Source organism: Rhynchophorus ferrugineus, unplaced genomic scaffold (genome assembly GCF_030347505.1).
Source record: "Rhynchophorus ferrugineus isolate W39M unplaced genomic scaffold, kcgeb_rfMv2 rfM7, whole genome shotgun sequence".
In the NCBI taxonomy this organism is placed as follows: domain Eukaryota; kingdom Metazoa; phylum Arthropoda; class Insecta; order Coleoptera; family Curculionidae; genus Rhynchophorus; species Rhynchophorus ferrugineus.
In genome coordinates, this window is record NW_027472586.1 from 6,633,432 (window position 1) to 6,657,556 (window position 24,125).

The window sequence follows — 24,125 nt, forward strand, 5'->3', positions numbered from 1 at the left end:
ATTTTGAGAATATATTGTACATGTATTTAAGAGTTTATAAACAAATTTTCAAAAGTTTTTTTTATCACACACTGAAGATATAGGCTGCCGCGCGTTGTGTGCCTTCATACAGGTCGGAGATTTGTGCACCTTCTGAAGGTCGGAATTTTCATGTGAAACAAATTTTTCAATGATTTTTTTGATCGTAATATCTCCCCTATTTGACGTGTATCATCTTGGAGAAACAAAAGCTCCTGCAGCTTTGCCGGTTCGGCTTATTACTTTAGCAGCAGATGCCATTTTATTCTGCTGTATTACTGACTCCAAATACTTGAACTCTTGCACTTACTTTAACTCTCAAGCCATATGGCTCCCAAACTGCAAGCTATGACATGAATAATGCTAGAAGCCTCAATATTTTTACAACGAGTGGTATGTTCTTCGATGCAAGATAAAGTTTATATGAGTAGATTATGTTTCTGTTGGCCAAATTTTCGTATAAATGGAATAAATGTATTGAAGTTGACGAAAACTAGATTAATTTTTAGAAATATAAGTCTGTTTTTTTATGTTTAAGATAACACAGTCCTGTAATTAAAAGCAATAATAATTATTAGAACCTAGTTATAACAACATTTTACACAAAAGATTAATTCGTTTGCCCCATATATTATGCAATATTTAGTAATATTTAAATAAGCCACTCAACTCATCTCACACAAAAAATATATACAACACCAGAAAAATTAATTCCTTCGCGGACCTAATTATTATGTAATTACAGCCAAAAAAATAACCAAATTTATTACAGTTGACATTAATCCAAGGAAATTACCAGATTATGACTTTGAACAATTGCTGCAAAAACTACCAAGAAAGGGAAATATAAAATGTATCAACTCCATCAATAGAGCATTTCGACTAAAATAAGTTCCGGGCATTTGTAAGGTGACTGAAATTATCATGATCTCAAGACCTGGAAAGACACCAAATGAAATAAAAGCCTACAGACTTATTTCACTGGTACCACTAATGTCTAAGGTATTTGAAAAACTCCTGTTGTAAAGAATAATACCCATGAAGGTATTTAGCTATATTACGTTCAGCTAAATTCTTAGAGGATACGTTACTCCATTTAATTTTAAATATATATATATATATATATATATATATATACAGTATTGAATAAAATGAAATAATAAAAATATAATTAATATATGTCCAGCCTTTCTATTTTTATAAATACGTCATAATACACATAAATATTTTTATGAAAAAATATACACAAATTTGATAAATAATTGATTTAGTGTTGAAACTATATATAAGGAGGGAAATAAACATTAAACATTTGTTGAAATAACACATAAAAAATTATTGAATAAAATTAAATAATAACAATAATTTCTATGTGCCTTTCTATTTTTACAAAAACACCATATCTAAATTAATTTACATATTTGAACAATTAACAAGATCTCGAAGAACCATATATAAATAAAGATTAACATAAAAGGGACCAAAATCGTTTAGATTAAACCCAGCCAATATAGTTAAAACTAAATGAAAAAGCTTTTATATATATATAGATATATATATATATATATATATATATATATATATATATATATATATATATATATATATATATATATATATATGAGACACATGGGGCAGAAGTCACGTGACACTAGGACAAACATTCTCAGTAATGCAATGCAATTCTTGGATAACACCAAAACAGAACAGAAACTCAACAGATCAAACTATTTTATCTTGTGTGGTGTAGTGTAGTAAAACCCTTTTAATAAAAACACAGTAGTATTAATACATAAACATTATTACAACAGAGACCAAGATAGGGAGGATGAGTCCTCCTACATATGTACCAAGATTTAAGTTATTGTAAAAGCAAATTAATCTACAATTTTGTCGGCAATATAATATTTTTTTAAACAGTATTTAATATTTAAATAGTCTACTAACATATATTTATCACCATAATAATATTCATATTCCTAAACTCTTCTCGTAAGAAAATATAGGCCGCCAGAAAAAATACTCTTCGGAGAAATAAAGTTTACCCTCTGTTCTGATTAAAATTTTTCAATCACGCGCCAAACTAAATGTGCTATAAAACAGGAATATTGATGCATATCCGTGAATGATGACGCTGAAACCGTCGCCATTGTTGTTCCTTGCTGCCTACCTTAAGTGATAATTTGAATAATTCATAATACTGGAATATGCATGAACAGGTAGTAAAGTATAACGCTCACCTATTAAAAATTAGTACAAAGCCGAGGTAATGGCTGAGACATTATCATTAAAATTTCCTTCAGTGTTGTCTCTGCGTAATTTTTATCTTCTTGCGAACGGTAAAGAGATCAAAGAGATTTAAAAATGGAAAACATTCCTTAAAAGGGTTAATATCATTAATAATATTCATATAACATTGGTTATACGATATTAACGTACAGAAGTTCTTCAACTGAAACTTTCACGACAAGAACTAAGTAGATTTTTTTAAATTTCATTTAATTTTGAAACAACTTTGAAGCCGAGCATGTTCCCCTAAGAATTATTAAACTTCTTTAGATATATTACGATGATTTCATTAACTGTGTCTTGAAGGGATGATATTAACGCAACACTTTTGATGAATAATGTCGAATTTTATCTAAAATTGGTTGTTTTATTAGCTAGTTCATTAGTTATATCATTATACACGTCTAATTATATACTAATAAAGCAAAATCTATTAGTAAATATTATTTTATACGGATTTGTACTTGCCGATATCCACTAAATGACATAAAACTAATAATAATCATAAATCAGCACGATATCACGGATTCAATCTCTGAAAAACGGACGTTAAGTGCTAATCCCTGTACTGATTCATAACTGTGCAATTAACTTCGACGGAAGATGTCGTTTCTTTTTCTCGAAAACTTTCCCAGTGGACAACACGGGCCCATATCGCACGTAAATTTAAATCAATTTTACAAGAAAGAAATATGTTACTTAGAATTCATATCGTCTCCATTGTCTCTGCCTTTGCGACATGTCAAATGTTGATACGACAAGAATATCAAGAACAATATACTAGGGAGTATTTAAATTGCCCAAAAAAATTATATGTACACTAGCGGACCCAACAGACATTGTCCTGCTTGAACATTTTTTTTTGTTTCGTTGGAATAATTCAATTCAACAATAACTATGTTTTCATAATAGGCAAAAAAATCCTTGCAACCTACTACAGCGCCACCTACCGGGTCCGGTTGTGAATCTAAACCATTCCCACACTAAACATAAACCCACCCTTTGGGAGGAGTTCAATTAGACACACACTTAAAATATATAAGCGTAAATATAATAAATAAGCTCATCTCGTATAACAAGAATCAGAACCAGCAAAACTACAGATCACCCAAGAAATCGGAAGCGTAACGTGTGGATTATGCAACCTCCTAAACTTTCTAAACATAACCTAGTAATCCTAACCTCACTAACTGGCATCTGTCAAAATTTCAAGACTAACCGACATTTATTTCAAAAGTTGTAGTAGTTTTATTGAAAAAAATCAACTCAATAATATTGAATAAATTGAATTTCATTATCAACACTTTTTGACTTGTCATCATTATTTTGCTATCTATGTTGATACCAGCTAGCTTATCACTTCAGATCGGAGCTTCCCCTCAACCCAGTTGATTAATACTTTATAACATCTTTCTTATTTTCTAGGGGTGTTTAAGTTGGTACGGTCTTAACTGCAATTCTAACATTAACATCGTAATAACCAATAATATTGAGTTCAATGACAAAAGATAGTTATTTGGTGATAATTCCGTGTCTCGCTATTGAAAGTAAGTCATTTTGATTGATATAAATTAATAAGAATATAAAAAGAAGACAAAGAACGCTTGTAGAACAAAGTAGGTAATAACTGTGTCAATGTCCACTAATAAAAACTAAAACATGGTATAGAAACAATCATAGACCTTGTTTACGTTATCAAATTTTCGTTCGAATCATTTTAAAGGATTAAAAAAAAGACTTTGTATTCAAACACGTGTCTTCTCGTTCAGTACTAAAAATACGTCGTGTTAACCATGATATCTAATTATTAAAATGTCATTTGGTGCTCTAATTGCACGATACGAGATGCATACAATGCGGAAACAACCAAACCGAAGAAATAATGTCCGTCATATATCGCATTGTTAATTTGAGAAATCGGTAAAATAAAAATATCACTCAGTAAACATTACACCTTTTGATTACTAGTTATTCTGATCGGCAATCCCTTTCTTGGTACTCATTTTTTCAATATTGCCAAAAACAAGACACATCTTTTTGAACGAACAATGTCTCGAAAAATGTATAAAAAATCTGTAAATTTACAACAAAATTCCCTCAATATTAATTCACAATCTCAACTTATGTAGTAAAGTAGTTATGTAAGTATTTATGATAAGTTGTTCACTTCGAGAATTATAAGTCTCACACAGCTTTGGCTCTTGATTATTTTTAATTAAAAGCTCAACTTCTGCGACCCTCCTGTTCAAATGGTTTAGCCCAGCCGAACTTTAGCTATGCCCCAATCTGAAGAAAACTATTTCAAGAATATGTATTTGACTCAAACAAAAAGCTTCGAACCTATTCCAATTCAAACAATGAAAAAAAAATCGTTGACACAAACGTATTTTATTGAAAGAATTAAAATTACTTTGAAGTAGTCGAGATAAATTTATCTAAAAACACTGGATTTCAAAAATCCCAGCAGTATTTGGTAATTAAAACAAGGGATTTGAAATATACTTTTACCTCTTTTTTCTTTCCTTTCAAACTCTTTCCTGAACAGTCACACATCAAGATACTGATTTTACTTATACTGAAATGTGTATATAGTTCTTGTTTCTCAATCAAAATTAGTTGCAATTAATTAACTCATAAATAAAAATCCAATGAAAATAATAATTCATTTTATTAACGTTTACATAAAGCATATATTTCCATTTAGTCAGTCAGTCAGTATATATCTATTTACAATGGATCTATTTCTCTAAATAGTTTAACATTAAGGACTACATTCTATCCAAATATTTATATATCTATCGATAAATATCAATTATCAAGAGACGATAAGAATCAGCAGCCTTCGAAAAGTGTAAACCATTTAACATATCATATATTTGGAGAAAAAAAAACAACCGACTCACCTTTCAATTTAAAGATCAGAAATAAAACAGCCTAATATAAATGAAACACAAAGCGAACAGCACGATTAATATCTTAAAGGTGAGGTCGTTCATTTCGGTGAGAGCCTCAATCTTTCTTGCAGTGGTAGCAGGCGCAGGTGACCGCGGACTTGAAGACGAAGGTGCGAATACCCTCTTTGCACAGTACCCGTACTTCGATCGGTTCCGTTTCCATGATGTTGCAACATGTGCCGATAGAAGTTACGGGTTGCGTTATCTGGCTGTTTTGGGGATCCGATGGTATTGCCCAGCTCTCGCAGAACCCCCTGCAAGCGTTGGTGGTGATGTCGAACGATACACAGTCCCGAATGTTGACTTTACGAGTATGCCCTTAAAAAGAAATACAAAAAGACATGATCACAATCGTCCTAAACATTTCCTGATGATTCTAGCCTGCATTCCACTGATTTAAGACTTTAAATTCTTTTAATTTTGATTGAAATCAAATAATCTATGACCTTATGACAAGATTTGATCTAAATCAAAATAAATTCTATTTTTTTCACACTTAAATTCATTTAATTAGTCACTCAATTTTTATGAGGAAGAAACTCTTTTAAAATGGAATTATATACCCGCTAAACAATTAAACTTAAATAATATTGCTATTACTTACCAACTTTGTAGCAACCGGGCTTGTTCCAGTCCAGAGCTTTCTCCTGCGTGACGATTAATCCATTGGAAAACGAAACTACCCAAAACAAAAAATAGAATGCCAGCATTCTGCAAGAGAAACGTCAAAAATTAAAACCATGTACGAAAAATTAGCAAGTTACCATGATTGAACTGACCTAGCTGGTGTGAGGAGTTACTGGCGAGTGAATCAACTTTCGCCGATGGGATCTTAAATGAAACTTTCTATTTGCGCGCGTATTTTACCCTCTTTTTCGTTACCCCCACTTTAAACAATCCCGTCCACCCCCGTGTTACAACTTCCAACGCCTGTTTTCGTATTCGTCCTGCTTCCCTGCACCGAATCGAATTTCGATAACATTTTACACATTCTGCATTGCGAATTGTGCCCATAAAAATGCAAAATATGTTATTTCAGACGAGAAAAAGTCATAAATCCCATTGCCATAAATTATTACGCTCAGTTTGACCAGCAACCTGAATATTCATATATTTAAAAACTCACATAATATTAACATTAGTTATGTACGTCTCGATTAAATACAGCATAAAATATTAGTCAAAAGTGTCTCTGAAAATATAACACACATTTTCTAAATTGCACTTTGTTGAAGCAAATTTCATATTATTTAAAACTTGTCGGAAACATATTGTATATTCATAAATTTAACTTCACCATTTTATCAACAACACGATTCTCAAAAAGTAGAACTAATTCAATACCTAACTTCACCATAGTTTATGTCAAAGGTGACGTTTAGAGTTTTTAATGTATTGTTTCGTTCTGACATCAGTTACGAAGTCGTAATTAAGGGCAATTTAACCATCAAACGTGGCAGGTAGTATCGACATGCATTAGAATAAGATTAGGATGTCATCAATCTTGGACCAGCTGAAGCCCGTCATAAATAATACCGGTCAGGTTATGGTACAAGATGTACCAGATTTAGTGTTGTGCAAACCGCGTTTGATACCTCTGAAAAGTTTCACCTTGGAGAGACTGGAAAAAATGCAAAAAGAAGCTCAGGACCTCAAGAAGCAGACATTCCAAGAGAACAAGCCTGAGTAGAGTTTTGAAGAAGTTCTGAACGAATATTGAATAAATTATTACATATAACAATGAGTTATACACCTCTTATTTCCAAAATATTGCTTTCATTTCTTATATCTTCAACTGTTTTATACCGATATGGTAACTGGTTTAGACATAGGATTTTTGTTACTTTAACAGTATTGTTGGCATGGTTCTGTAGTTTTCTTATTATATTTGCTCTTCCACTTGATATTATATCAGTAAGTATATCGTTTTATAATATTTATACTAGTATACACATATTTCTATCTTATAGACAGTGTATCGTCAACAAAATTTAACTGAAATAAGTACAGTTTACAATGATTCTTTAGAATCACCAGTGGAGCCATATGGCAATCTACCAGAAAGAGTATTTATTAACTTATGGAGAACGGTATATTGGAGCACGCAATTCTTAACATGGTAAACAGTAGTATTAACTATGAAAAGAACAGCTAAATATTTTTCTTCATAGGTTGGTAATGCCCATGATGCAATCTTATATAAAGGCTGGAGACTTTACAGTTAAAGGAAAATTAAAATCAGCTTTAGTTGACAATGCTATATACTATGGCTCTTATTTACTTATCTGTGGTATTTTGTTGATATATTTAGCTTTAAAACCAGGCATTGATTTGGACTGGTAAATTCTGAAGCCTTGTAGAAGCTGAATATATTAATTATAAATTTTAGGAATAAATTAAAAGCTATTGCTTCTTCAGCCAGTAATACTTGGGGTCTGTTTTTGTTGGTGCTTCTTCTTGGATATTCATTGGTTGAAGCACCAAGGAATTTCTGGAATAACTCAAATACAAGTTTTAAATTGACTCAGTATTATTTCAAAGCAGCTAAGCTCAGCTCTGATAAGTGTGAAGCTGAAGAAACCGTCGATGATGTTCTGGAGGTAGGTCAAAGATGTTTTTTTTAATCGTTCTTCCTTGATTACCAGATTCTATGTATGTTAGTCATTGCAAGCAATTTCAATGGTGATCAGACCAGGACACTACCTCTATGAACCTCTGGAAACTATTATGCAAAAAGTGCCAGTCGAGCTCAGGGACCGGATGAACAGGAGACAGATACCAGAGGATGCACCGCACGATTCCCCAACGGAGAAGTCCCTGATCCGATTGCACAGGCAAGCCATCAAGTCACTGCAGGTTTTACAACGTACGGAGACCCAGTGGAGCCTGCTGGTTGAAAAGATATTCGAAAGTGAAGATACTTTGAAGAATCAGATGTCCAGGGACAGGAGATTTAAGAGAACCTTCTCAAAGGATACCAGCAAAATTAGAGATTACATTTGTTCTCCAACACTAGGTAGGTAAAATATTTTTCTTCGCTGTGCAAAACTATTAAAAACACTTGTAACCATATTAGTAGCATCTAAGGTATTCGCCAGATTTAGCTGTCTGATTTCTAGTTGTCTAAATTAGGTGAATATGAATATATGTATATATATATATATATATATATATATATATATATATATATATATATATATATATATAACACGGTGTTTTTATTAATAAACGATAAAATGTATTGGACAACCTGTCATAGATATATATTATGGCGATTACACTTACTGAATATTTAATTAAACCTAATCAATTTTGGAGCGAACCAAATTTATTTAGTAATGAGTCATACGACAGGAAATTTGCTGATATTAAAGTTACTTGTAGTTGTGTTAATAATATTAATTATTGTGATTGTTTAAAATTATTTTTGGAATATAGATATTATCAAAACAACTTTAATTATAGGTTTTTCAGAAACTTTGAATATATGTGTAATAAGTTAATAGTTTTTATTTGTTAAAAATTTAGTAATCCCAGTTTTGTCGACACTTATTTCAGAATGGTACTTAAAGTGTTTGATAGCTCCTTATTGTTGGAAACTCCTCGCCATAGTCACCGGAATAATGTCGGTAGCGATTGTATGGTCGGAAGTAACATTTTTCAATGTTTCCCCGCCGCTATCCCTCTTCGCCGTGTTCGTGAACGCCGCCAAAGCCAACTATGACTATTTCATGATCGAGGTTTGTTATCTAAATCGTTCGAAGGCGAAAAACTTGTCTCTATTGTGTTTTTAGGTATTGTCCACCTTCATAATTCTCTACCTGTCCTTTTGTGCCTACTCAACGGTGTTGAAAATAAAATTACTGAACTTGTATTACCTGGCGCCCCATCATCAAACCAACGAGCACAGCCTGATATTCTCAGGCATGATGTTCAGTAGACTGACGCCCGCCTTGTGTCTGAACTTTCTGGGCTTGATTCACATGGACAGTCACATCATCAACAGCCACAATCAAATCCAAGAGACATCGTACACCAAAGTAACTACAAACCACCCGAATATTAAGGGTTTGTTTTAAAACAAACTCGTTTTAGATCATGGGTCACATGGACGTTATCGGAATCATATCCCACGGCTTCAACATCTACTTCCCCATGGCCATTTTGGTGTTTTGCCTGGCGACGTACTTCAGCTTGGGATCGCGCTTCCTGTCGATGTTGGGTTTCCACCAGTTCGTCGGCGACGAAGAGATGACTATGGATCTGGTGGAGGAAGGCAGGGAACTCATTAAAAGAGGTGAGTACCCCATCGTCGTGATCCAGGAAATATGAAAATGTCAATGATTTACAGAGAAAAGGAAACGGCAGAGAGCTGAGGACTCGTCAAACAGGAGAAAGGAGTTTAATGATCGTTTTCCTACAACAGGTCGTTTTAGACAAACTAACACGAATGATCAGTCAGGTCAGTATCAGTTAAATATAAAACGCTCTTTAAGTTTTTACAAAAAAAAATGTTTTGTCGCTGATTCTTCAAAAAATTTTGGTTCTCAATCTTTTTTTGTTGTGATACATTTTTAACAATTTCCGAATTTTGTTCTCAAAACAATTTTATAAATAGTTTTATAGGAGTCACTAATACTGTCTCAAATGTTCGTGTGGTGATGGAATTGAACCACTTTACCTGTTGAATTTAATATATTTTCTTGATATGATTGATTGATTTCATCAGCTATGTAAACTAGTAGAGTGAATTCTAAATATCCGTATCTAGCTTCCATAACTTGTCATAAGTTACTAAATAATCCACTTTTTAATGATCTTGATTTTATGTAATTAACCATTTTAACATATTGTTTTTTTAAATTCTGATGGTAGATATTTTGACTGGGTTTTTACATATCTACATTCAGTTCTTTCACATGTATCATAAATCTTTTATACTTTGGATTGTGGATTGTGCGTGTTGGATTCTCAGAAGGATTTTTTATGTTTTGACAACATTTCGATAGAATGTCATCTTCAGGTCTTGTTTGTTTGTTTTACTGGCTCTGCTTTTCTGCGCTGAGGGTAGGGATGTACCCATTGCTGCTCCTTCCACTTGTCTGTGGCGATATTCTTTGATGATGAAGTAGGTGTGAAGCTTTTAGACAGTGTTCAGTATCAGATTCTTCAGATATATTTTTTGTGTAATATATTTTCACACTCCTAATTGACGAATCATGTTACAGTCCGGCCAGATACTGAACTAGAGAGTAGCAGAATTAGGGATACTTATAACAGGTCCACATATACAAGTGATGATATCGATACGAGGTTTCCCCCGGTTGAGGTAACTAAGACCAGTAGTTCTTTCGAACGGTGCCTGTTGGAATTATATTTTTAGGATGATTTGGACGCAAGATTTGGTGCCAGTACCGGATTCGGCAGGAATCAGAACCTAGATACCCGCATTGCTGATGGATACCAGTCGGAAACCAGACGCGTCGGTATACCTCCTCGAGGGATCTTCGACGATGTATAAAGCTTATTATATATTATTTATTTATAGTGTAGAACTATTTTAAAATACCTTTAAGCGTTTCCCAACGAATTGTTTAAATTTTTTCGATGATATTAATCTAAGATTGTATTTTCTAGTCTTGTTATTGTTTCCAGAATTTTTTTTAAAATTTTTATTGGTAGTTCTAGTTTATGCATTTCAACGTAGGCGGTGTTGTACGCAAGTTTTCCTAGCTACTTACCAGAGGGAGATTACACTTGATGATGATGATGGGGCCTTATTAGGCGTCTTGTTTTAACTAATGGTTAATTAATATGATTTGTTCGGTTGTTTAATTTTACGTCTTATTGTTACTTAAAGTTAGAGACATTCCATGCTGTTAATGTTCAGGTATTAAACGTAAACTTATAAATATTTAATCACGTGTAGAAGCTTGTTACAGATAATATACTTTGTAAGTGTTTGTTGAAGTTTTATTTATTGTTTTCCTACCATTGTCCATTTGTTTTAATATCACGGTTGAGTTGATAAAAGAGCCAAGTTAATTAAATCAATCTAATAAGGAAGCTTGATAAATTCAATTGAATCAAACTACAAAAACAAAATTGTTTAGTAACTACCATCCTATTAAAATATTTAGAACAAGAAGGCTTTGAACAGATAGAAACAAGTGACATTCAATAAAAATTTTATCGTCTACACAAGTTCAGCTGTGATGATGATGTGTGAACAGGTGAATCAATCTGAATTAAAAGTGACTTTTATTTGTTTTTTTTTTGGTGTCTTGATAAAAACTCCGCTACTGGAAATCTGGCAGTCGATATTTTAAATTAAAATGACATAACACAAACAATAGAAGAAGATTATCACGTTTCATTCTTGCATTTAATAATGAGAAAGGATTACTTTGCACTTTGATTTATTTTCTTTGTTGATTCGAAATGTGCTCGGTCACTTTGATATATCACGAGGTCATTGTGGGTTTTTTATGATCGTGAATTTACACACAATATAACAGGTAGTACTTTCGTTATACATTATACAGGCAGATGGTGACTGTTATGTGACGTCATTATATAAGTTGCTATATTAATCGGCATATATATGATGCTTTAATGAGGTTTCTTTTTTAAAGATGTTGGCTGGTTATTCAAAGAGCATGGCATAATTAACATTTTATTTGTTTAACATTATGACAATTTTAAAATAATAATAATAACATACAGTTAATTAACATTACATAATCAATGAACGCTTAAATATTAAGCAGCACAGGGTGTACCGGCGACGGCATCATCGATCTTCACTTTCATTATCCGGTAGTTGATTTCTTCGGGGTTGAGCTTGCCGTAGATGAACTTGGGCATTTTATCGGAGAGGATCCACAGGTTCCTTTCTGCGTCAATCTGGGGGAGGGGGAGTACGGGGTAAAGCTTTGTTAGGGTGAGTTGTAGGCTGGAGACAAATTAATTTCGGTTTTCTCTGTTGTATTTTGTTTTTTTTTACGTCTGACAAGTTGAAATATGGCGCAGACTATTCCTAAATTGCGTGGTGTTTATGGTGATGAGTGGTTAGATCAACGCTAGTGGCAGAATTGGTTGGTTCCTTTCGTCTCTGCTAATATCTGACATTGGTGTGAAGCTGAGTTCAAAAGAAGCTTAAAGAGCCCAGAAACCTTACAAGGTCTACAGTGACTAAATTCTGGTTTTACCAGGAAATCATTCAAGCAAAATGTCATTGATCAAAATGACGCACATATCACTGATTAGAGTTTGAAATTAATATAAGTAAACTTGCTTTAAAAAAACCGAAATAACTTTCTCACAGCACTCTATTTACATGAATACCTTGATATCGTTGGTGAAGATGAGTTTTTCGTCGTCTTGGGTCACCAGGGCCACGTTCTCAGGCTTCAGTGGCTTCTTGGGGTTCCAGCACGCCACCCCATTTCTATTCAGCTGGGTCAGGAACAAGCTGTTGGTTTTTTCGTCAAACACTGACGCGGATGTCTGAGACTTGTCGCCTTTTAATCCTTCCAGCTATGGAAAAACAAAAAAAAACAGATGCCGTGTTGTCGTTAAGTGTTGTGGTTAAGTTACTTTGAACAGGTTGTAGATATGAGGATCGCTGGCTAACGTTTTGTTCCTCAGGACCGAGCTGTCGACGGAGAATTCGTTCAAACTGGCCAGGGCATGGAAATAGACGGTGCGGTATCTGGAAATTTATTTAAATAACATTAAGAAAATATTCTTCAACAACCAGCGACGGTTAAAGTTACCCATCGTTGCTCTCCGGCCCCAAAGCCAACGAGAACACACCATCAGTCCATTGGAAATTGACACCGCCGACGTTGAAGTCACCATTCAAAGGATCAAAGTGGAAATAGTTATGTTTGAACCTCCAGGAGTCGTTATCTTTGAGTGAATAGACCACCAAGGCGTACGACCCGAGATCGGGTACGTAAGCATAAGCATCATCGCATTTATCTTTGTTGGAATCAACAATCTGAAACAAGCAAATCACGCTGTTATGTCACAAGGCCACTGACAATTTTTTTATCGACCACAAAAAATAATTACTATATCAAGACACATAAGAAGTACGCGTTGAGACACAAAAACATTCATAGAATATTAATGGGATCTGGAGCACAATCTCAAGACGTGAAAAAGTTGTTATACGAAGTATTTAAGGTGTGTCCCCGGGTAAACATATTAAAATGCAAAGCCACAGTTAAAATATGTATCGGAATAATCTTACGTACAATGTTGGCGAAGAAAGAACTGTCTTTGACGTCCTCGTTGTGCCTCAAGTTGTACCTTTTGATCAAGGTGTCGGTCTTTAGATCGTAGATGACGATGGCTGGTGGCGAGATTTGATTGTATCCGCCCAAGATATCGGCGATACCTGTATCTAGAATCCACAGTCTGTCGCACTCGTCTACAGTCACTCTATAAACAGGAAAATAACATCAGTAAATGTTATCCCTGTTTGGTTGACTAAATCATTTTTACTGGACAAAGTTAAATTTAATACAGAAATGATGAATACCTAAAAGTTGATATAATATGGTTGTCGCTTTCTGGTTTGGCGCCGTCCTTTGGAATGGTGTTGGCCTTCCAGTCTGGATATGGAATGACAGCGGCATTTTTACCCACCGGCTCATCCAGGGACAGATATCCTAGAGATGCCGCTACACCTGCCTTCCATCTATAGAATAATTACATATTTACTAGAAAGATAGGCAATTATAGAAAAAAATTAAAAAGAAGAATCGAAAATATAGATTTATCAGTGATAAAACATGTAACTGCAAGACTTGTTAACATTTCAGAGCAATTACAGATTATAATATGGAAAATATGTGTTCCAAATAACATTACAACCAACCAAATAGTTCAATAAAAGATGACCCCATAGATAAAGAACGAATACCATACATTACAATTAATATATCTACATAAAAAACTAGTGTAGGCATAATCGATATTGTATTAAGTATATACAACCTGCAATGCACAATCTATAATAATTTAATAAATCCATTAATAAATAATCTTTTTGTGATGTAAAATGATATAAACCACTGTATTATAAATGAAACTCATTAATGAATACCAATAAATTAAAATTTTAAAATATATAATTAATTTTTTTCCATAAAGCATTTTTCTTTCATATTAATGCATTTATAAGAGGGCATTTGCATTTATTTATTTTATTTATGGGAGAGAGATAAATCGAGAAAGATTATCGTCTGTTAATTAATTAATAGATCCAAAAATCATTATATCACCAAATATAACTTTTCATTATTTTCTATCAATTTATTTTTTATATCTATTTTCAACGCTATTCAATAACCGTTTTTTTTTCATTATGACAACACTGCTTCCCATAGTAACCGTCATAATCGATATACGATATTTTTTATCATAATCGAACAGAAGTTTAAAAACCCTATCCAAAGAACGGCTTCTTTAATAGTATATATCGTGCTAAGTACCAGAAGTTTTTTAAACTAAAAAATAGAATCTAGCAATTTATTTATAACAAATTTGTGTTTACTATTTTTATATTTTATTTAGTTAAATAATATTCATTAATAATTGTTGGGTCCGAAACTGTCATCGGTTGACAGCAGTTGTCATCGGTTGACAGATGGTAATATTATTCTTATGGCAGTGGAAATAAATATATTTCACTACAATATTATCTGAAACTTGTTTGTATTTGTAAAATGTTGTTCGTAAAAATTAAATCATAATTAGGGTTTAAAAATAATAATGGTGACCTGTTACATAAACCGATTACGATTAATCAAGTGCAATCAATTGCGTCAGCTACCCTTCGGCCATCGCATCGCTTCTGGCTAATAATTTCTCTTTTATAATAAAATAAAAGCCGCCTCGTTTGGATCGTTACCCAACAAGCGACCGAAAATTGGAAGTTCGTTAATGATAATTGTGTATTTTATAGCCTCAGGTACAGATTTATTTTTCCCACTAAAATCATGGCTTAATTATATGGTACGCCTGATGTTTTAGATGAAAGTTTTTTGAAGGCTTTATTTGTTTTCGACCATTTTAAATTTCGGTTAATTTATGTTAAGTGTCGTATGAATAAAGATGACAAATCGTTTAAGTTATTCAACTGACACTTTCACCAAAATATTATACCATATATATTGTTCTTGTTCAAAAGATACTGTTGATATTTGAATAATTTTATTTCTTATTTGTTTTTTCATAATATTTGAGTAGACGCGAAGGCTATGAACACACTATTCACGAGCGATTTTGATTTTTTTTAAATGACTAATAATTTAGTGTCGTAAAATGTTATTATTAATTTCTTCTTTTTTTTGCTGTGACACATGTCATTGCCAAACACGGTAATATTACCAAAGTGCAAATTATAAGTCACTAAATAATATAAATTTTGGATTGTATTAACCTTAAAGTGACGTATGTCAAAATCTAATGTCAATGCAAATATTACTTTACAAATTAAAGTGGTTTTACTAAATAAACTTGGTTCCTGGTTTATTTAAAAGTTAAAGCGAAATAGTGGATTAATAAATATTATGATAAATCTGTGTCAAAAATGGCATTTGTATCCGAAAGTATTTTTCGAAAGACCACAAAATATTAATTAGACACGAAAAATATACCGTATTATTATGTTGGTTAGTTTTATTTTAGTGTTTACAGGCACAACTCTGTAACAATCACAGAATATTATATAACTAAAACATTTTATTACCATTTAATTAACTGACTGTTAATAAGAATAATTACGACAAAGTTATTATGGAAATTTACACTTATATTTACGACATGGATTGCCATGAAAACAATTTCAATCCTAAAAATATCGTTCTTCAAAAACCGCCAATCATAGGTGGTATGTTGTATTAAACGATTTCCTAGAAATATATTACGAGTTGTTCGAAAATGTTTTAGTGATGTGTGGGCTTGTCAAGTGCATTAAATGACAGAAAATTGCCTCGTTAATCTGATAATCCCTTCGTGAATTTAAATACGTCGAGGTATTCCACGAAATCGCGTTTTTAATGTCATTTGTCATTGGTCCAATGTCACTTTAAAGAAGTAAATTTTCTTAACTTGTTTTTTATTGTTATTCAAGGCGTTACTGTTTTTTTTTAATGATTCTATTGAATTGCAAGTCAAATTGATTAAAAAATAAATAACGATTTACATAAATGTGTAGAATTAAAAAATTTAGGAATCTTAATGTGTAATTTTAAAAATACTGTCTTGTGTATTATTTTATTAGTGTCAAGAGGATTGGTCTCGGCATACTGAGGATTATTTTTAATGACAATACTGTAAAAAAAACGCAAAATATTGTTTTAGAAAGAAATCTGAAAATGTCTTCATGGTGTTATAATTAGAAATATATTACTTTTAATAAATATCGAGGTAAAAAATGTACGATTTAATGGAAATTATTTTAAATTTAAGTTGAGATTTTTTACGCGTTTATGTGAAAGCTTTTAGTAAAATAATTTATTATATTCCCGGATTGTAATTTAATTTTTAGTTTTTAAGAATACCAAACAGATCACGTAAGATATGCCATTCAATTTTAGTTGTTGCTACGTGTCATTTTGCTCAAATGTTTTTTAAACTTATATTGGGTGGAATTACCACTAGTGAAGATTTAATTTTACTATTTACTTTACATAAAACTTCCCGTGAGTATATAACATCGTTTTAGAAGTGGTAATTTCAACACAGGTGATAAAGAATACCATGTCCAACCAACAAAGTCTCGATTGCGAACAATTTAAGTTCAACTGATGTATGTGGCTGATGATTGAAAGAACCGCTATATTTCTATAAGTATACACGAGTCAAAATGAATTTTTTCATCTCTATTCTGAGCGTTGAGTTATAGGAAATGAACATATGTCGAGTTGATTACTATTGCAATCTTTAATTTTTAATATTTTTAATATAATAGAAGAAAATAAACCGTTTTAGAAATTTCTGGTGTCATTTTTGTGTGTTTTTTAATAGAAATAATAAAGTTTCTGATGGACAAGTCACATATTGCGCTAAGTTACGAGTTAACCAGAACCTTTCTCACCTGGGTATTGTAACGAACAGTTTGTTCTTCCATCTAGCCAAGCCAAGGGGCAGGTTATTCTCGGGGATATAATCTTTCTCGCTGATGGCCGCGTTTTTCGCCTCTTCACTGGGCCAAGCGAACGGCAACTCCTTCCAGGTGAAAACATCCTCAAGTTTGGTCAAGGCGTTGGTCTGGTAGACGGCCACCGCCACCAAGAGAAGAACTCTGAGGATCGTCATGTTGCTCGCGCGAAATATGAACCGCAGACTGATCGCCGGTGAACAGAGCGAATGGTTTTATTGGTGTTGGCCGCTGGTCGCGGGTTGCGGTTTTTGGCGGTCTCGGAAAAGGTCAGGTCTAGCGCTGGGCGATGTTCAATGGGAAATTTGTTTTTTTCCTTCTCGATCAGATGGTTAACGAGGCGTTTGATGGACCGCTTGCGTTTTTACCTTGTCATTGTTTGTTTTCTTTGATTTTGAATTGATGTACTATACACTAGAGAATATATTTTATATACCTAGCTTCCTTATAGGTTTTAGCAGGATTCACAACACGCTGCTCAATAAATTTTGTCGTTAGAGATAAAAACTCAACGATACAATCTCTATACATTGATCTTCTAATTGTAACGACTGCATTGTGAGTTATTTAAGACACTATAGGAAAATGCCGCAACAACTGTAATTATCTATTCTCAATTTTGGAGTTTTTAAGAATAGTGATTCTTTTCTTCTGCGTTCAGATGGTTAACGAGGAGTTTGATGGACCTCTTGCGTTTTTACCTTGTCATTGTTTGTTTTCTTTGATTTTGAATTGATGTACGATACACTAGAGAATATATTTTATATACCCAGCTTCCTTATAGGTTTTAGCAGGTTTCACAACACGCTGCTCGATAAGTTTTGTCGTTAGAGATAAAAACTCAACGATACAATCTCTATACATTGATCTTCTAATTGTATCGACTGCATTGTGAGTTATTTAAGACCTTATAGTAAAATGCTGCAACAACTGTAGTTATCTATTCTCAGTTTAGGAGATTTTAAGAATAGTGATTCTTTTCTTCTGCGATCAGATGGTTAACGAGGAGTTGTATAATCTGTTGCAACAACTGTAATTATCTATTCTGAATTTTAAAGTTCTTAAGAATAGTGGAAACCCGGCTTGGTCCCCGCGGTGGCCAAGGCGACATGACGGCCCTACTACTATTGCTATGGTCGCGGGTAGGAATCTTGCTGGGGTTTGGTCGTAAGTTTAAGTTTATAATTGTGATTATCCAAAAGGCAAGAGCGCAAAACCTGACAAGGAAAAATGATCCCAGTGACACTAGTAATCAGGCTGGGTAAGACGGGATATCTTCTGGGATGATTTCTAAGTTATTTAGTAGTTATATATAGTATTACGTACTCCTCAAAGGTTGATGGATCATCAAAAATGGATATGGATTAAATGTTTGACAAAAGGGTTACTATTTTTGGAGTTCCATTTCTTTATTTAATCTTATCTCCGGAATTTTGTATGTTGTTTTTTATGATAATTTTTTTTATGACGTTTTCTTCAATATTAAACTTTATGGGCGTCCAGAGGATGAATGGCTGTTATAACAGCGACCTTATATATCCGAAGTGTTAGAAATCACCTTCCAAGTCGTTCTTCAAACTGCATTGTTTTGATCAACAAGATATAACGAGCTTGGGAAATTTTAGAGTATTACATATACATTTAAACCAGTTCTGTGGAACAAACAGGAAGTATATATTTCTTGACCATTAATAAATATCAACTAATAAAAATAGTGATGTTGACCGAAACGGCTTCATACATGTAAAACCAAAGGTATTTCCGAGAATTCCTCATACATTACTCATATAACGTTAATTAGTTTCTATATTTAAAGACGTTAAATTTAACATTGGAAGATCCGATTAATCGTCCACGGATGACCTTCAAATCAACCTTTGAGCCAGATCGTCAAAACCATTTATTCGTGGATATAATGCTACATTTTTTTAATTATTTTTTTTGGCCGTAGGAAATATTCTGCCCACATAAAAAGCTGGGGTTTGTCTCTGATGGAAAAAAATGGTTCCTCATTATTAATATAGCGAGGTCAGTTCGCAGGAAGCTAGTTTATTTCGTGTTTTACGAAAAGTCTGCTTGTTTTTAACGGATGCTATTGATTTTAGGTCTAATATAGTAGTACGTAGTCAATTTTCGAGGTTAATCGATATTGTTTCACTTTCCTTTCGATACAGTGTTGCGATTTTCTAGCGGCATTTTTTATGTGCGACTTAATTTCATACATGAAATTGCTCTTGTCATATTCAGTGTTATGAAGGTTTTTTTTTTGTTAACGCAGGAGCTTTCTAATACTAATTTTCGTTGTTTTAACTTTTACGTCCAATATTATTAGTAGGTATTCATGCACTCTAAACGAGGAGATGATTTAAAAAGGCGTTTATTGTGAAGGCATTGATAGTCTGAGAAATCTCTCTAATAAGTCTCGTAACTCTTAGGATATATTACTCCTCAAATATCTCTACATTAGTTACTACAATTTTTGCTACTATTCTTAATAGATAAACCTCTTAGACTACTTCCAATACAACAAGGATCATTTTCTTCTCTGTTCTTGTTATCATTAAATGTTGGCATATGTTAATACCTATTCGATATCGTTGAAAATAATGTGTTGTCAATTTGGCAGCTAACAATCCCACTATAAATAAAACTGATGCTGTTTGGATTTTATAACTTTTAAAAATTTAACCTTACATTCTGTACTTACCCTTGTTCTTCCATATTTTAAAATGAATGTATGTTAAATCACCAAGAATAACACAAGAATTTAATTATTGTTACTATAAAACTATTAATGTAAGAATGAGCCAAATCCGGAGATATTTGTAGAGTAATGTAACCTGTAACTCTTGCATTGCCTTCGAAATCTTTTGGCGTTTCTTTGCCATTGACATCAAAATCACTTTTCGATGCACCTTTAAATCATTGATCCTAACTTTGACAATAAGGATATGATGTAGTAGCATGGCCATGAATTTCTAAAAGTAGTTGATGAAAATTTTGAGCGTTCGATGATACAGTGAATAACTCAATAATTCTGAATAAAGATGTGATATTTTATATAAAGAAATGTTAAAATTATCGAGTTTAAGTTAGGATTAGATTGTTAGATTAGTTAGTTTAACAGCATTTCAATTCAACAGAGATCGCTGATCAAAATAGTATATTCGTTTATTTTTTTAATTTTATTTAAATGTTTAGCTGAATAATCGTCACCTTCCTTGTAGATGTGGAAACAAATCGAAGCCATTGTGAGATAAAACTATTTATTGTAAGTATTAAGTGTATTGTAATTATTTAAGTATTAGTAAAAATAATTTAAAATAATCTGATAAATTGAAATTGATATTGAGTACAACAGTACTAGTAGTTATTTTTATTAGGACAATAACAATCTGAATGCTAAAATAGCATCCAAGATTTCTGATGCAAATCAAACAATAGAATTGCCGCACAAACATAGATATCATCAGTTCTCGATATCTTCAAGGCATGACTGCCATTTATAGATGACTAATACATCGGGTCGATTGATAAGGTCGCTGTTATAACAGCCGTTCATCCTGTGGACCTCCATACAGTTTAATATTGAAGAAAACGCTCGATACACCGCACTAAATACCGAGGTTGATTCGATAGTAATTAAAAGTGCCTTTGTCATAAAAAACCAACATCAAAAATGCCGGAGCTAACATTAAACAAGAAAATGGAACTCCAAAAATAGTAAACATTACGTCAAACTTTTAATCCATATCAGTTGTTATGATCCATCAATATTTGAGTAAAACCTTGTCATTTACCTATTTGTATCTGATAGAAATGGTGGTAAAACTCAAGTTTTTATACCTAACTACGTCTTTTGCGAGAAAAGTTTATATTTACGTCACATAACAATGCTTTTTAAGCAGCACGAATAAACTATAAATATATTAGATATGAAAGTTTTTTTTATTATTTAATTAATATATTGTTACTTGTCGTTTCCGTCGAACCTACAATTTGTCTTTATGTTAACTTAAATCTAGGTATATAACTAGGACCCAGCGGCCCTATCTCAGTCTCTGGTGAAATAATGTTTATACATGTCACTGCTGAATTTTTTAATATATGCACCTCACTACACAACACTACACAAGATCAGATGGTTTGATCCTTTTGAGTCTGTGTCCTGTTCTGGTGGTATCCAAAAGTTGCAATATTTCAATATTCGTATGAGAATGGAGCCTTTCCTCATGCCCCCTTGCAATTCTCTTGATTTCTTGACTGACTGTGGGTGTCTGAAGGTCTCAATGTAGGTAATCAGTCCTATAGTATTTGGGTTCACTCACAATACCTCTCAGGACTTTGTTCTGAAAAATTTGTATTTTATTAATGTTACTCTTTGCAGAACATCCCCATAATTGAACTCCGTATGTCCATATAGGTTTCAATATTTGCTTATATAATAGCAATTTATTATGTGTTGATAATTGTGATTTTCTTCCAATTAGCCAGTACATTTTCCTATATTTCAATTCCAGTTCTTTTCTTTTCTTCTTTATATGTTCTTTCCAGCGAAGTTTTGCATCGAGTTTCATTCCGAGATATTTAGCGTTGTTGCTATATGGAATGATAGTGTTATTTAATGTTATTGATGCTTGTACGTTCTGTTTATAGGTGAACTGCACATGTACAGATTTACTTTTATTAATTCTTATTTTCCAAGCTTGTGTCCAATTATTTATATTGTCACTTGCCTGTTGTAATTTTAGTGAGGCTTCTTCACTATTGTCTCCGACAGCTGTAATCGCAGTATCATCAGCAAATGTAGCCATCGTGATATTTTCCATTTGTGGTATATCACAAGTGTAAAGTAGATAAAGCATTGGTCCCAGTACACTTCCTTATGGTACACCTGCTTTAGCTTCTTTTATTGTAGAGTAAGCTTCTTCTTACTGGACGCTAAACATTCTGGTTGTAATGTATGATTTTAATAGTTCGGTGTGTTGTTTTGGTAGCATTTTCTGTAGTTTATGAACAAGGCCTTCATGCCAAACCTTATCGAAGACTTGTGCTACATCTAAGAATATAGCTGAGCATACTTTTTGTTATTCGTAGGCTTTTTCAATAACATCTGTTATTCTGTGGACCTGGTCAATTGTTGAGTGTTTGTTAATAAACCCAAACTGGTGTGTTGGTATTAGGTTTTTTCTCTCTATGATCGGTTTTATTCTTTTCAACAGGAGTTTTTCAAAAACTTTAGATATTAATGGTTGCAGTGATATAGGTCTATAAGATTTTATTTCGTTTGGTGACTTCCCAGGTTTTGGGATCATTATAATTTCCGCTATCTTCCAAATGTCTGGGACATGTTTTAATCTAAATGCTGTATTGATCAAGTTGGTGAGTTTTATAATTCCCTTTCTTGGTAGTTTTTGCAGTAATTCTACTGTTATTAAATCGTAGCCTGGTGATTTCCTGGGGTTAGAAAGTATAATAGCCCGTTAAAATTAATTCACAGTCTCGGTAATTAACAAAAAACAGACAGTTATCTTAATCTATTTTGTTTCCGCCCGAATTTTAGAGACAAATTTTCAAATGCGATGTTTATCATTGTCGTCAGTCCATTGTTTGACTTTTGAATGGGTTTAAGGGGTTATACTTTCTCGGATTTTTGGAGAAACAATTCTTGATACCTATTTTTTTAGATATCTTTAAGCGATACAGCCCTGCTGGTAGTTTTTTTCAGAATAAATTCGTTATATTAGTTCGAAATTTATATCAAAATCATCAATAGTTAGAGAAAAATCTAATAGTACCGTCACAAGGAACATTTTGTACTTAAAATTATGCAAAAAATATTATTTCACACCTGAACTGGTATTAAAATCTATATTAAATTGATTTTGATAAAAAAAAACAATTAAAAAAGCTAATTAATCTTCAAGGTGGCTAGGTGGTATAACCCCTTAATGTATTTTCTCCTCAGGAAGAACCTAATTTTGTTAATCACTTCGAAAAGATAAAGCCTTAATTTCTTTAACGACCGTGACAATTGATGCATTAATTGAGGCTCCTGGATGATACTGAGGAGATTGGTTTAAGGAGTCAACAAAAACAAAAATAATCTTTTTACAACCTTCCGATAATAGACCGAGTGACATTGATATTTAACCAGAGTGTCGTTATAAAAAGTGATATATCTTCAACAATAGTTATAGGTCACATAAAAAAAAACTAAAATAAATATTGTAAGAAACTTTGGACATTACAAAACTACTGATAAATTATACGGTAGAAAATGTGTAAATATATCTAATAATAGTGAACATGATAAGGTTTTAGGATTTTCCCTGATGGCTGGTGAATCAAAAAAAAAACCGGGATTAGCATATATTTCAATATTAATGCGCACTGATTATCTACTATAAGAATCATTTAATTAATATCAACAAGACATGTTAATAAATATGAAGTAAGTTAATTTGAATACTGGCTCTGTTAAAAAAAAGAATATACTGGGGCTGTAAGATAATTTTGAACAATTTACTTAACTTATATCACATCAAATACTTCTGTAATGTATGACAGGCTTCACTTTTTATTATGTGTCACTTAGTCGAAGAGTGAACATAGCGGAGAAACATGAAGGTCATCGATTTTTTTGTTGGCCTGAAACCGGGAACAAGACCCGCAGGAATGAGCGA

General features: G+C 32.7%; 4 protein-coding genes across 4 annotated transcripts; 2 read left to right on the top strand and 2 right to left on the bottom strand.

The window, feature by feature from the left end:
• Window positions 1-5,180: 5,180 nt before the first annotated feature.
• Gpa2 (Glycoprotein hormone alpha 2) lies at window positions 5,181-6,173 on the bottom strand. Its single transcript, XM_076410051.1, has 3 exons — window positions 6,041-6,173; window positions 5,866-5,972; window positions 5,181-5,579 (listed from the first exon to the last, which is right to left on the bottom strand). The coding sequence occupies exons 2-3, from the start codon at window positions 5,969-5,971 to the stop codon at window positions 5,317-5,319; spliced, it is 369 nt and encodes a 122-aa protein (XP_076266166.1). The 5' UTR covers window position 5,972; window positions 6,041-6,173; the 3' UTR covers window positions 5,181-5,316.
• Window positions 6,174-6,655: 482 nt separating this feature from the next.
• On the top strand, window positions 6,656-11,224 carry LOC143199916 (LMBR1 domain-containing protein 2 homolog). The gene is made up of 11 exons (XM_076410050.1): window positions 6,656-7,175; window positions 7,232-7,380; window positions 7,433-7,600; window positions 7,651-7,861; window positions 7,923-8,277; window positions 8,820-9,001; window positions 9,056-9,301; window positions 9,357-9,558; window positions 9,613-9,723; window positions 10,490-10,590; window positions 10,645-11,224. The coding sequence occupies exons 1-11, from the start codon at window positions 7,002-7,004 to the stop codon at window positions 10,780-10,782; spliced, it is 2,037 nt and encodes a 678-aa protein (XP_076266165.1). The 5' UTR covers window positions 6,656-7,001; the 3' UTR covers window positions 10,783-11,224.
• Window positions 6,754-6,951, top strand: BBIP1 (BBSome interacting protein 1). Its single transcript, XM_076410052.1, has one exon. The coding sequence runs from the start codon at window positions 6,754-6,756 to the stop codon at window positions 6,949-6,951; it is 198 nt and encodes a 65-aa protein (XP_076266167.1).
• Window positions 11,225-11,924: 700 nt separating the features above from the next.
• On the bottom strand, window positions 11,925-17,639 carry yellow-c. The gene is made up of 7 exons (XM_076410309.1): window positions 17,377-17,639; window positions 13,813-13,971; window positions 13,526-13,712; window positions 13,040-13,266; window positions 12,861-12,975; window positions 12,609-12,800; window positions 11,925-12,167 (listed from the first exon to the last, which is right to left on the bottom strand). Exons 1-7 carry the CDS (start codon window positions 17,595-17,597, stop codon window positions 12,024-12,026), a joined length of 1,245 nt encoding a protein of 414 aa, XP_076266424.1. The 5' UTR covers window positions 17,598-17,639; the 3' UTR covers window positions 11,925-12,023.
• Window positions 17,640-24,125: the final 6,486 nt, after the last annotated feature.